This window comes from Lithobates pipiens, unplaced genomic scaffold (genome assembly GCF_037356315.1).
Source record: "Lithobates pipiens isolate NorthernLeopardFrog02 unplaced genomic scaffold, aLitPip1_a1.2 Scaffold_16, whole genome shotgun sequence".
NCBI lineage: Eukaryota > Metazoa > Chordata > Amphibia > Anura > Ranidae > Lithobates > Lithobates pipiens.
This window is the reverse complement of record NW_027507748.1, coordinates 629,986,629-630,000,728: the sequence shown is the minus strand read 5'-3', so window position 1 is coordinate 630,000,728 and position 14,100 is coordinate 629,986,629. Positions and strand designations below refer to the sequence as shown.

At 37.7% G+C, this 14,100-nt stretch overlaps 1 protein-coding gene across 12 annotated transcripts in view; it reads left to right on the top strand.

The window, feature by feature from the left end:
• Positions 1-1,099: 1,099 nt before the first annotated feature.
• Positions 1,100-14,100, top strand: part of POSTN (periostin) — a 78,488-nt gene continuing 65,487 nt past the window's right edge. For 9 of the 12 annotated variants that reach the window (XM_077484177.1, XM_077484169.1, XM_077484178.1 and 6 more), the window contains exons 1-2: positions 1,101-1,278; positions 2,441-2,539. In XM_077484177.1, coding sequence (XP_077340303.1) covers positions 1,157-1,278; positions 2,441-2,539 — 221 coding nt within the window. In that variant the 5' untranslated portion in view covers positions 1,101-1,156. Of the gene's footprint in view, positions 1,279-2,440; positions 2,540-14,100 lie in introns of all 12 variants that reach the window. The other 3 variants (XM_077484170.1, XM_077484172.1, XM_077484168.1) reach the window with 1 other exon arrangement.

Here is a 14,100-nt window from a genome sequence, read left to right as displayed (position 1 = left end):
TGTACCTGTTCAGCATTTGATTGGCTGCCGGAGCCGCCATCCTAACTAAGGGAAACAGGCAGTGGAGCCTTGTGGCTTCACTGCCCGTTTCCTACTGCGCATGCGCGAGCCGCGCGGCTCTTTGTGTTGTTTCCTGGGACACACACATGTCCCAGAAGACAACGGGGCTGCTCGCCAAGGAGGAGGAATTGAAGAAACAGCGCCGCAGAATAGGAAGTGGCAGATTAGGAAGACTGCCTAGCAACAGGGGTTTCTGGTGAGTAAAAAAAAATTTTTTTTCAAATGTTGTTTTTATAGAATGTTAATTTATTAGTTATTTTTTAGGGTGACCCTCTGCTTTAAAATTATGGCTGATCGGTGTTTATGTATATTCTCAAGGGTCAAAGGATGGTTGTTGTTGTCACAGATATCACAGCTATGCTTCTAGATGAGAGACCTATTGTAAAATGACAACAAACACTTCTAAATTTGTAGTATTGCATGCAGGTATTCTGTGTACTTATTTCAGTAGTACTTCCTTTGATGCTTGTTAAGTCCAACATGATGCAGGTGGTGATGATGACAAGAGAATGTAAGAGCTCATTTAAAATAATAATAATAATATTAATAATAACATTAATAATAAATGTTGCAGAAGAAAAGTGATGTGATATGGGGTATTAAATGTTTGCATCTTGCACCCTGTGGTAAGAAAATCACAGCTATAATCAGACTGGGTTGTATAGAGTATTTATTTTTTATTTATTTTTTTACATTTACATTTTCTTTTTCATTAGATATAATTTTTTTAATCTTTCCATTTTATTATTCCTACTTGCAGGACACAATTAAAAAGTGAATAACCTGAAAACATACCAAATATGTACCAGTTATTTGCAAGGAAAATGATTCAGATCTGTATTACTCACATTTTTACCAGAGGAATATTTATTTCCTGGAAAGGAAAAAAAAAAAGTTGCACTTGGCTAGAAGTAGCACAACTTCGTAACTGATTTCAGCAGTTGCTGATCTCTTTGTGAAGGGTGGTACATTAGGCTCAGGTTGAAACATTGGTTCCTCCCACAGAATTCCAGGCTGTATATAATCTGCCTTCAGCTCTATATCATTTGGCAGTTCTCCTTTTCATTTACACGGAGCATTTGGGGGGACTAATACGATGAAGGTTATATTCTTATCCCTCTTTGCCATCTTCCTACTTTCTGCATTTGACCATGCAGAGGGTAATGGTTATTATGATAAGATTTTGTCACACAGTCGCATAAGGGCTAAAAAACAGGGGTAAGCATTTAATTTTTTTTAGTTTTAGTGTAAAAAGTAGATTTTCTGTTATATTTATCAATTATATCATGCATACAGAGGGTCATTGATTTTTTGCTTATTTATTTTTAATAATTATTATCCTTTCTTAAAATGTTTTTTTTTTCAGCAGTATTCCTTTAGCCTTTATTACTATTATCATTGTATTTTTTTTATTGTGAGTGATTTTTAATTTTTTTATTTATAAAAATCCAACATGTTTTGTGCAATGCATATTCTTGTGACATTCCATTGTACAGTTACTGCATATAGCAATATAACAAGGTTGTAGTTTTCTTCAGTTGTAAAAGTTTTTCCTGCAGTATTTAGGCAGATTAGTTATCACAAAAGATCCAGCAGCTGCATACTTCTACAGCAGCCTCAACACATTGCACATATATTTGATATATATATATATATATATATATATATATATATATATATATATATATATATATTTTTTTTTTTTTTTTTTTTTTTTTTTTTTTAACTATTCCGAGATTGATTTTGTTCATTAGATAGTAAAAACAAAATAATGCATATGCATTCCCCATGTAAAAAATTAGTCTTTAAAATGTAAAACACAATTATTTCAAAAATGTTAAGTCAGTATCACTCATATATGCAATAAAATGTTATCGACTAACAGTGATTTGCAAGTTTACAATCATTTAGGATACTTAATCCATTGTTTGCTTAGCTGTGTTTGATTTTGAAGATGCTGAAGGTGGGTTTTTGCAGCCACTGATTGCTTTTCAGTACACTGGCTGCTCTGTGAACAAAGAAGCAAGTTTCCCTTTTCCAGAGCACATGGCAATTTTACAAGGAAAATGAGTTTGGTGTGGTTTACTGCCTCACTGGTGATGGAAGGGAGCCCCCTGTAAAATGCTATAAAACACAACTAACACGTTCCAGGGCACCTGGTGACCACTGGAAAGTTCAGCAGTCATAAAGCTGCCTTTGTTTGCTAATTGAAGCCCTGTAACTGAATAGTGGATAGGGATTTTTACAAAGTATTTGTTTTTAAACGTAATATAGATGCCATTACAGCAAGAACATAAAATTGTAATGTTAATAAATGAATGAAAAGTTTAAAAAATAAAAAAATAATGTTTTACATTTTCCTAATTTGTCCCTTGTTTAGCCCAAATGTCTGTGCGCTACAGCAAGTTATGGGAACCAAAAAAAAGTACTTCAGTACCTGCAAGAATTGGCACCAAGGGGCAATCTGTGGCAAAAAAGCGTAAGTTTTGGGGAACTTTTGATACTATAGGTACTAGGTCTGCTGTTGGGTCTAAAGGTATCCAAGTAAGACACAGAATATGCTTCAAATCTACTTACCACATCAGATTTGCAATGTATTTCTTTGGGAATTGCAAGCTTTAGAATGATGACACACCAACAACTGGAGTCCCAGTTTCTATAGAATCACGATCCCTACTGATCATTTTCTATAGCAGACTTTCTCAACCTTTTTATCCCAGGGGAACCCTTAAAACAATTTTAAGATCTTGGGGAACCCCTATTAAAACTATTTGTTATCGGTTAGTGGGAACAATGCCACTTACATTGGTGTCAGTGAGAAGAAGGCCCTTTTTTACAGTGGTGATAAGAATGACCCTTTCCAGACATCTAAAAATGTAATTGGTGTTATGCCACCGGCTCCTCCAAGTGGCATTGGCTCAGAGCTATGCAGACACCATAAATGAGAGGAAAATTAGCCACAGCTGAAGGAGCTCCTAGTAACCTCTGGAGGAACCCTAGGGTTCCACGGAAACTTGGTTGAGAATGGCTCTTCTATACTGTGGGGCATAAAGTAACAAGAGCATGACATGGTAATATTGTATTTAATGTACAATACAGAAGTGATCCTACAAGACTAAAACATAACAATGTCTGGGGTCACTTAAGTTCTTTCTAAGCAGCCTAGAATAAATGACACATTGAATAATGGTTTCCTGTGGAAAATGAAATGTGTTTCAAATTATTTTCTGTATGGGATTTAGATGTATAAGCCTTGTACTGTTCTTGATTCTTTAAACAGCCCAACAGACATGAAAACTTTTAAAATAGTGATTGTGGAAAACATGTCCCTGGCTGGAAGCCTGACACAACAGCAGTGGTAGCTGTGGAATAGCTAGTGGGAACGATGACCATTGTGGTTTCAGCTCATATTGTAGTTAGTTATTGTTTGCTTAGGCAGGCTAGAATACTTAATCAACAGGATGAACATTGAGGATGCTGAATATGTGCATTATGAATTCATGAAATATTACAGTAGTACTGCATTGAAGAATAGTTCTAGATCACATGGATGTTATCCCTGGTTTGATCCATTTCCAATACCTGCATTGGACTACTGTATATGGATTGGTTTCAGGATTTTTCTGCAAAGACTTGCATGTGTCAGGTACTTAGAAATAAGGGCAAAATATATGTCAACCACAAAGTAAATCAGTCCAAGGCTTAGAGCTGGTAGTCTGAAGAATAGGGAACACAGAAGTGAGTGCCATTTTCATACTGTGCACATCATCTTCCAGTCATCTGTGTGGGAGGTGAAAATCCTCAATTGTGCTATCAGGCATTAAATCTACCTTCTTTTTTTGGGCATATGAATTATGAAAGTCAAGGCTAGCATTACATCTAAAACACAAAAAGATAGTTGGTACCAGGATACAGTGAACAACAGTTCCCTTTTCTCTTCTCATACATTCAAGGAACTCATTCAGGTGACTCTTCAGTATAGCACAATATTCTGACTACTCCAGAGCAGTATACGTGTATGCAGTGATATTTATGCTTATGCACGTCCCATAGAGAACATTGCAAATGTAAGGTGGAATTCTGCATTCACACCCTAAGTGTTTGCTGTTACTTCTAATGTAGGTAATGCAGATACCCCACACAAAGCAGTATAGAGAAACACTTTAGACTTGTCTAGGGTAGCCTAGAGTAGGGATACAGTTGCTGGCAATGCTGTAGCACTGGGGTTCTAAGTTCAGTTCCAGCCAGGCCAATAACTAGATGGGATTTTTACATATACCCAAAGAATGTCTGGATACCCCTTAGATACTTTTGTTTATTTTTTATGATTTTAATTCATAAGTATACTCTGTTTTTAGCATATTGCTAACATGCAATGGCAAGAAAGTTAGTGATCCAAAGATTGATGTTAATGCTTAAATTTCATCTTTAAAGCCAAGAAAAATATGTCTGGCAGACTTTAAAATCTATAATATCCAAATATTATTCTCATCTTAGTTTTATTATTTGCATTTTTGAAAAGAGCCTGAATACTTTTCCAAATGTCCATAGTTGAACCCAATTTTATCTGTGACTTCATCACTAGTCAAGCTGTTAAGTTTTAATTATTCTAATAGTCGTAATTATTGTAGTTAGATGTTTATGCATCTAAAAAAAATGATAACAAAGTCAAATATACTCAATAGGGATACTCTAGGTTTAAGAAATCCTATGCAAAGCTTTACAAATGTAGCTGAGACTTGCACTGAAGTTTACCATGCAAGTGATGGATGTAAATTCATTAAATATAATTGACACCTTAATACATTTTATCTACATACCTCTGGAAACCACTCTATGCCTTGGGCAAGAATTAGACTAATATGGAATTCTTCCTTAAAGAGACCTCATCTCTAACCCCGCATACTGCAACTTAAACCACCCTGTAAAAGAAGATACATACTTGGGATACTGGAGGTGTCTTAAAACTTTGCTGCATTGCAAGTCTTTGCCACTGTGTGATGTTATTCCTCCTCATGGCCCCTATATCACTGCTGCATATGGTAGAGACATAGGGATCATCAAAAGCAACCACAGCACGTGGTGGGGGGTCAGGTATTTGACACTCCCAGAAATGTTGGATACCTGTAGTGATGCAGCAAAGTTTTAGAATACCACCCTTTGGAAAGTATGTATTTTCTTGTTTTACAAGGTGGACTTTGTTGCAATATGCGAAGTCAGCGACAGGTTCTCTTTAAGGTAATGCAAAAAGCAACAATCATCCAAAAAAATGCAGAAACTTATTCCAACCAAGAAATAAGAAATACTTTTTAAGCTGATCAGACTACAGTAATTGGTTGTTTAGGCTTACTGTACTTTAAAGGTGACTGTAAATTTGCTTTAAGGCAAATGGCTCTGATTGGAAGGTCTTCAACTGAAACTAATAAAGAATCTTAAGTGCATGGGTTTGAGGTATAATTTACTAAAGGAGGCAAATGTAGAATCTACCATTAAGGTTAAGTTAGTTTACTGTTCCCTTTTGTAAGTAACCCAATATAGTAAAGTATGTGGATTAAATAGATTGAGTGTCCTGTAGAACTGAAAAGAACTATAGATTAAGGCGTGTCCATGGAATGATAACACTTCTGATCTACGTGTTCCCTTCCAAGGAATTGTTAAATTTCCATACTTTCCTCAGTTTGTAAACAAAGGTGATTTGGGACCTATTCATATTTGTTCACACCAATTTGCATGTGTTTAATGCATCCAACAGAAACATTTCTGTGTTCAAAGAACATTTTTGGTTCCTTTTTGCTTTTACTTGAATGTAAAAATGGTTGTAAGTTGCAGGACTGTTTTAGCACATAAGGGTTTATTTATTAAGGCAGTATTGAGTGCTATGTCTACATACATGTTGCAGTGTTCCTGTAGTGAGTTTATGCTATGCCAATAGTACACTTTGCATGTGGACATTGTACCTTTAGCTGCTGTATTGAGTTAAATCAGCTGCTTCCCAGAAAGCAGATTGCTGAAGAATATATGGGATACTGCCTCTATCAGATCAAGTGTGCAGGTATCCGCTATTTTGAGGGTTCAGTGAAGGTATGAGAACCACTTTTATGGTATCCACTTACCCTTGATGGTTTTGCAAAGCACAGTGGAAAGGATCTATGTAAGAATATGTCCTATACAGATATTTTTCACTGTGCTCTGCAAAACAGCCAAGGGCAAGTGTATGCAGTCTGTGAACACAGCTCGTGGGGTTCAATAAGATCCAAAGGCAAGGCATGGGAGTTGCTGCGTGTCTAGAATGGGCTGGACTGAATGCAGCCTGATGCAATCAGGTCTTGTGTGATTTCTGATTCTCTGTATACATCCACACTAATACATACCTCCCAACTTTTTGAGATGGGAACGAGGGACACCTATTAGCAAAAGTATGTAGGCATAGGACACACCCCCTGCCACGAATACTTAAAAGAGAGTTATACAAAAAAAAATGATAAGTTAAATCCACAAGTGCTTTTTCTTTACCACTATTCTTCCTTTATATTGACTTTTGAAATTTACAAATGCCGTAATTTAGAAATTGGATGAAAGGTTTAGCACTGGGAAATACTTTTTGAAAGATAAAAAGTGCATTTTATACACAACTATATATAGATCAGACCAAAATGAGTGACAAATTAAGAAGAAAGAGGGACTTTGTTCCAAATCAGGGACAGTCCCTCGAAATCAGGGACACCTGGGAGCTATGCTAATACTGTATATGGCATTTTTTTATTGCACTCATTTTCTTGTGACTGTTTAATGTTGAACATTGACTGCTGTATGTTATTTTTATGAGTTTAAACCACTAGGGGGAGATCTTATACTATACTCATTGAGGCTCACTAATAACGTTACTCTTTGAATTACTTTCTAAGATACGTATGATTTATATTATATATTTTTAGTGATAGATTCAATTACATTTATTAAATTACTTTTAGCATGTGTTACTGCTTTAAATAGAGATCATGTTGTCTTCTTTCTTATTTGGAAGCCTTTTTATAAGCATTTCAAGTAATATTTATTTTTTCTTCCAAAATCTTGAACAAGTAAAAAATCTAAACATTTTTTAGGCTGTCGTGTTTACATTTAACTCTCCAAAGTATAAAAATATATATAATGCTGTTAAATTAATTGATTCTAGTCAACTTTGAATAAAAGTTCAGGGACACTTTCCTAAAAGACATTTTACTAATAAAATTCCACTTTGCTGCTAAAATTGCAATTCCAATAAGATGTCAGCACTGCACATAAGGTTGTTAAATTATTATAATTGTACTACAAGTCAGCTAACATTTGAATGAAATTTGAGGGACGCATTGCTGCTGAGTCTGTATAATTTAGCTGAAAGCTGCAGAATGTCCACAACAAGCTGCTGTTTAGTTAAATTGATGCTATGGGCAAAGTAAAAGTGTCATACAGTTTATCAATTTCATAAACACATTTTTTGTTTGTTTTTCTGGGTTCCACCTGTAACACCTGTTTTGATCCTGCCAGTAGACCCATTCATTTTCCACTTCCTTTAACAGACCAATTGGCCATTAAAGGTTTCATTTACAGGGGTTGGGGGAACTATTTTACAGTGATAGGGATGCAAACAACTTTAATTCAAAAGTCAGATGTAAACAAACACACATGGGAACCAAAGAGGTGAAAGAGTCCAGAATAGGTAATAGCTCACGATTCAAGCATAAAAAGCAGCCAACATGTTTCAAAGCCATAACACTCTTCATCGGGGCTACAAAACAAGAAAAAATTACAAAAAATATTTTTTATGTCCATATGTACAAATTCATGTTTTATCTTAGCTTTGTAGCCTTGATGAAGGGAGTTGTTGCGCCTGAAATGTGTTGGATTTTTTTTATGGTCAAAATGCGAGCTTATACATTTTTTATGGACTCTATCACCTCATAGCTTGGTGTCCATTTTTGTATGTTTACTTTCTGGTACCAGTTTGAAGGGACTTGTTTTTATTTTTACTTTTTTTTTAAGGGGGGGGGGGGTTGTTAGCTTAGTAAAGGCCATGAACTAATAAGAAAATTATTTTTGTCTGGTCATTTAAAGTGTTTGTTCACCTTTGCAGAAAAAAATAAAAGGTGAACAAACATTGTACATCCTTCCAATCCCCCAGTGCCCACTCTTTACTTACCTTTGGAGATGTTGAGCTGTCAGTGCCCACACAGCTGGTCCAATTATCTGGGGATTAGAAATCTCCACTCTTCTTCCTCTTCTCTGTGCAGCACTTCCAGGACAGACAAGAACTGTTCACTGTGCAGGTGCTGACAAATCAAAGTTGCTCTGGTCTATCCCAGAAGCTGTGTACAGAGAAGAGGGAGAAGAATGGGAGTTTTAAATTATGGACCACTGGACCAGCTTTGTGGACACTGACAATTCAGCATCCCTGGAGGTAAGTACAGCGGGGACTGGCGAAGGGTGTATGGCATTGGTGCACATTTTCTTTTTTTCTGAAAAGGTGAACTAACGCTTTAAATAAGCATAGAAACCCCTGCGCCCCTCAAAAATGTCTTATTTTGCTATGATTAGTGATAGACTGCAACACCTGAGTCATCTTTTTATTTTGTTTATTGTTATATTTCTCACTATTACAGGCTATTATTGGCTATGGAATACAAGAGCAGCCTCTGCATTCACCTATATATATACAAAAAGAAGGAAATAACGAATATTTAGAATCATTGTACAGAGAAACCATAAAGAGAATCTACAGAGAAACCTCCAAAACCAGACACTATGGGGGAGAGTTACTAAAACTGGTGCACAGAGAATCTGGTACAGCTATGCATAGTAACCAATCGGCTTCCAGGTTTTATTGGCAAAACTTAATTAAACATGCTGAAGTTACAGTGGGTGCCGCCAATATTGTGTCATTCTCGCCACTGTTAGCGGCAAAATTGACACCCGCGAGCCCCGTCGCCGCTCCTCCCGCGAGCCGCCCCCAATACATTCCCATGGATGCGTGGAATCTCGTGGGGTTGGCGATCGCGAGAAGCACAGCTCGCAGCAGTGATTTCCAGTGTGATCTCATCTCGCTGGAAACACAATATTGGCGGCACCTACTGTAGAAGCTGATTGGTTACTATGCTTAACTGCACCAGATTCTGTGTGATCCAGTTTTAGTAAATTCCTCCTTGTCTGTGATTCAGGGCAGTTTGGAACTATATATAATCTTAATAATCTTACAATTTATTAATTTACAACACTAATTTTGAGCTCTATGCTACAGCTTAAAAGGGTCAATATTCAATTTTTCAAAGAGCTTTTCAAAGTAAAACAGACTGTTGTTAAAGCAAATACACAATTACAGATGATTGTTAAATGTCCATCATTGCATTTAAAGTTAGGGTAATCTCTCATCTGATGGTACTATCATGTGGACTGTAGTATAAACATAGAAAACAAACGACCACCCAAGCTTTGAGCTGGTCTGTGGGAGGATGTTTGAGTAGCCATCTTGCTGTGTCAGCACGCCATCATATCTGAAGCACTAAGATACACAGACACGGCTTGTCCTTTAATCCAGCCTGTGTTGCAAACCAATCAATGCTGCGGCTCTCCCTCTCAATTATATAAAGGTAAAAATGTATCAAATGAGCTGGTGCACATTGGCTAACACTTGTGCTCACTGTCAGTTTTATTTTATTACTTCAAACACCATTGTTATCACTGTGGTTAATGTTAATTCAATGGTTCCATTCAATAAACCCTGTGGTTCTTCTATGTGGTTTACCTCCGATTGATTTTTTAAATTCCTGCTGAAGTGATATAATTTCAGAGAGATCCCAATATTTTGTGTTTTACTTTAAGAAGCCGATCAGCTAACTACTATTTATTTCTAGTTTTCATATGCCATTGGAATATTTGATTGCATTTTACAGATTACCTAAATCCAATCATACCTGTCCCTGACCCCTGAATGAAATCACAGTCAAATGTCCCTACTACACTCAGTGGGTACATTTTGGGAGGATACTTACCAGAACAAATTCATTACTGATATGCCCCAGGTGGGATTTGAACTTAGGAGGCCCAGAGCTGCAAGGAAGGTTTACTAATCACTTACCCAACATGTTTATAGTCCAGCAGCTGTAAAATATGACTGACACCCATAGATTAATTATATAATTTAAAATGGGGGAGCATTTTATATAATTTTATAAGATAGACCTAAAGATGAAATAAAAGATCCAATCTGAAAGTTGGCCTTTTCATTATTATGAGAAGTTTAAAACGAAAAGCGGTGGTAGCAAGTAGTGCTGCACTCTTGTAGGAACTTAGCCCCGCTCTTCTCCTTACCCTTTCCTATGGCAAAGGAGGAATTACCATGATTTTTTTATTTGTTAGAAAATGCTCTCATGAGTATAAGTTTTCTCAGAGCTGTGACAAGGGGTGGGCAGGAGGGATGGCTGCCCTGGGCATAGTTGTATACTGCAGGAATGGGGGAGCCAGCATGCTGTGCTCTTTATCTCCTCTCTGCCACAGGGATCTCCCACCATGCACAGCCTCAATTCCTGGATGACTCCACTCTTAAAAAAAGACTCCTATTGGCAAGCAGGTGACTGCTGTGGGTAGGATCCCCTAAGCTTGCATTTAATAGGATAATGGGGGGGGGGGCAGTTTGGTATCTTTGCCCTGGGCACTGGATGACCTTGTCCCAGCAGCACCTTTGTTATACAATGCAAGATTTGTGCCTATATATTGGGTTTTATCAATAATGAAGAAATATTTGTGGTCTGGGCTTACAAACTGGATCAGATTCCAGCCCTTTAGCCAAGTTCCTTTTTTAATGTATTCGAGCGGAACTAAACCCTCCTATCAATTTCAGCCAAGGAAGCTGCCATCTTAGCATCTGTTTGATCTCCAACTGCCATTTTGCTGCACATGTGATCAGTTATGACATCAGCTATTTGATGGTTTGACAGTTTGCTTGAGAGCACAAGCAAATGTGACAGTTTGCATTCCCAGCATGCCAGGAAGGTAACTGTTTTTTGAAATTGCTAATACGATGCATTTTGCGGAATGAAACCCATTGATTTAATGGTTTCAAAAAAACAGTTACCTTCCAGGTATGCTAGGAAATCTAACTGTCAAATGTACTCGTGCTCCCAACCAAACTGTCAAACCCTCAAATAGCTGGTGTCATAGCTGATCACATGTGCAACACCATGGAAGTTGCAGATCAGAGGCTACGATGGTAGCTCGCTTGGCTGAAAAGGATAGTAGATTTTAGTTCTTCTTTAAGATTATACACTAGTGGCCTGATCTGACAATTAGTCTTTCATCTTTGGGGAGCAAGAGTGTAAACTGTTTTTCTATCAATTGTTTTGCTAATCAATCGTTACCTTCTCTACATCGTCTTGCAGATATAAATGAGATTATATGTTTTACTTTATTATAAACAGAAGAAAACAAAGTTTAATTAATAGATTGTATTCCAGTTTTTAGGCTAATATACAAAAACATGCCTTATGAATGTCAAAAGAATGACTGTTTTTGGTTTTATACACTTGTACATCTTTAGGAACTTCCTTTCAAGCTTGACAGAGGTCATGAAGGTACATATGACATCCATGGTAATAGAGACTCTCAGGGGATCAGTGATTTGCTGGATTTCCTTTGACCTTTGGGGTCATGTCAGTTATGTTGAATGGGGATTAGGATACATCAGCTTTCTCTAGCCTTGTTTTTACAGCTACAGAGAAGTTTACAGAGACATCAAACCTTCAAAAGGTTCAAATAAAGTCAGTGACATATATTTTAATGTTTGCAAGAGTATACTCTTGACATTTTACAGGTTCACAAAGCTAACAAAGTCTATCTTTTTTTTTATGTTTATTCCTCAGTTCAGAGTAACAATATTTTATTATCTTATAGACAAAGTACAATATTTAGTTGTTAAATATTCCTATGTAGCAATTTTTTGAAAACCTTCTTTCCATATATAATTTGTACATTTTTATGTACATGGGATAGCTATTACATGTGCAGGCTTGCTCAATGCTTTGCAGTTTTACCGTGGTAGTGAGTTACTTAATCTTCTCACAATCCAAGTCTTTGGGATTGATTTACTAAAGACAAATAGGCTGTTCGCTTTGCAAGGGAATTTTCCCTTCGGGGGGGGGAGTTATCCTGTTCCCACTTCTGGGAGCTGCGGCTATTGACATCACAGCTCGGCTCCCTCCTCCTCCCCCTGTTGCCGGGCCAGTAGGAAAGAGGAGTAGAACATTGCGCATGCGCAGTAGGGTTCCCTGTGTGAAGCCGTAAGGCTACACTGCCGGGTTCCCTTACCCACAATGGCGGTGGCAGCACCCGACAGCTAATGGAAACATCAACTGCGGTGCCAACATCACTAGACTCCAGGACAGGTAAGGGTCCTATTATTAAAAACCAGCAGCTGCAATATGTGTAGCTGCTGGCTTTTCATTTTTGCAAGGGTGGGCAGACCTCCACTCTGGAGAAAATCCTCTTGCAAAGTAAACAGTTTATATGCCCTAAGGCCGCGTACACACGCGGGGACTGTTCGCCCAACTTTGTCCGTCAAACAGTTTCGGCAAACAGTCCGCTCAAAATTAGCATGGACGGACATGCCCACACACGACGAACGAACAGTTTGCTGAAACCGTGCGCGATGACGTGAACGGCACGTACGACGGGACGAAAAATACGACGTCCTATACACTGCATTATAACTTTCGGCGTGTAAATCCTTTCTGAGCATGCGCGGAACTTAGTTTGACGAACAAGCCTACACACGGGCGGACTGTTCGCTCAAACAAGGTTTCAGCGGACAGTTTTACGGAATTTCCGAAAAACCTTGTTCGTCAAACTGTCCGCTGAAACTGTCCGCTGAAAGCCCACACACGAGCGGACTGTCCGCCCAAACACTGTTCAGCGGACAAAGTTGGGCGAACAGTCCGCGCGTGTGTACGCGGCCTTAGTGAATCAATTCTTCTGATTAAACCAATTCCTTTTATTTCATGCTAATATTTTGGCAGTGGGTGGCATCCTTGAAGCTTCTTTTGAAGTTCAGGCAATCCAGAAGTTGAGCAGATCCCCTTATCTGTTTCCATTTAGGAATGTTGATACCTTCAGTCACAGGAGGATTTAGTGTGACCAGTACTTTGTGATTCTATTGATGTATGCATAGGGTTATATCATTTAAAGCGGAAGTAAACCCATCCATTTTACCATTTCAAATAAGTTACATTTCCAGCATGTCCAGGGAATGTAACCCTCCCATAGGTTGTGCTCTTAATCAGACTGTCAAGCCATCCAATGGCTACTGTCATAACTGATCACATGTGCAGCATCATGGCAGTTGTATATTAAACAGAGGCCCAGATGTCAGCTTCCTTGGCTGAAAACAATACTTACACTATAAGACTGCCAATGGAAGTACATCTTGATTAACACACAGCTCAATTCTTTAGTTGCTGAATTGTTACTTTATTGACATATCTAGGTTATACAGATTCTGTAGAAAATACGTTTCAATCTTTACCTTACTAGAACAATAAATATAGTTCAGCTAGTAATAGTCACTTTCAACTGAACTTGCTCTGTAATGTTGAAGATGTTTTGCATCCAATCCGAACAGCTTCTTCAGCTCTTAATTAGAAATAAAGAAGCTGCTTGCATCACCTGCAAAAAATCTTCAGCATTAAAGATTAAACCCAGCTAAATGCGACTAACTGCCACTAGCTGTACCATGATCTGGATAATGAAGTAACTACACAGCTGGTATTTGGTTCATTTGTCAATATTTAAATAGATGAGTTCGCAACCCCACTGAGTTCTTTGCAAAAATCATATTTGTATTGTAAGTCATCAATAAAGCTGTGCAAAGAGCAATAATCATTTGCAAATTACAGTAGCAAATTATTACAGTACCTCTAGCAAAATATTAGTTTGATATGATAATCTAGTTCAGGGCTCAAAATTTCAGGTCCTGAAATTTCAAGCGACTAGTCAGGTCTTAGGAGTTACTCACCA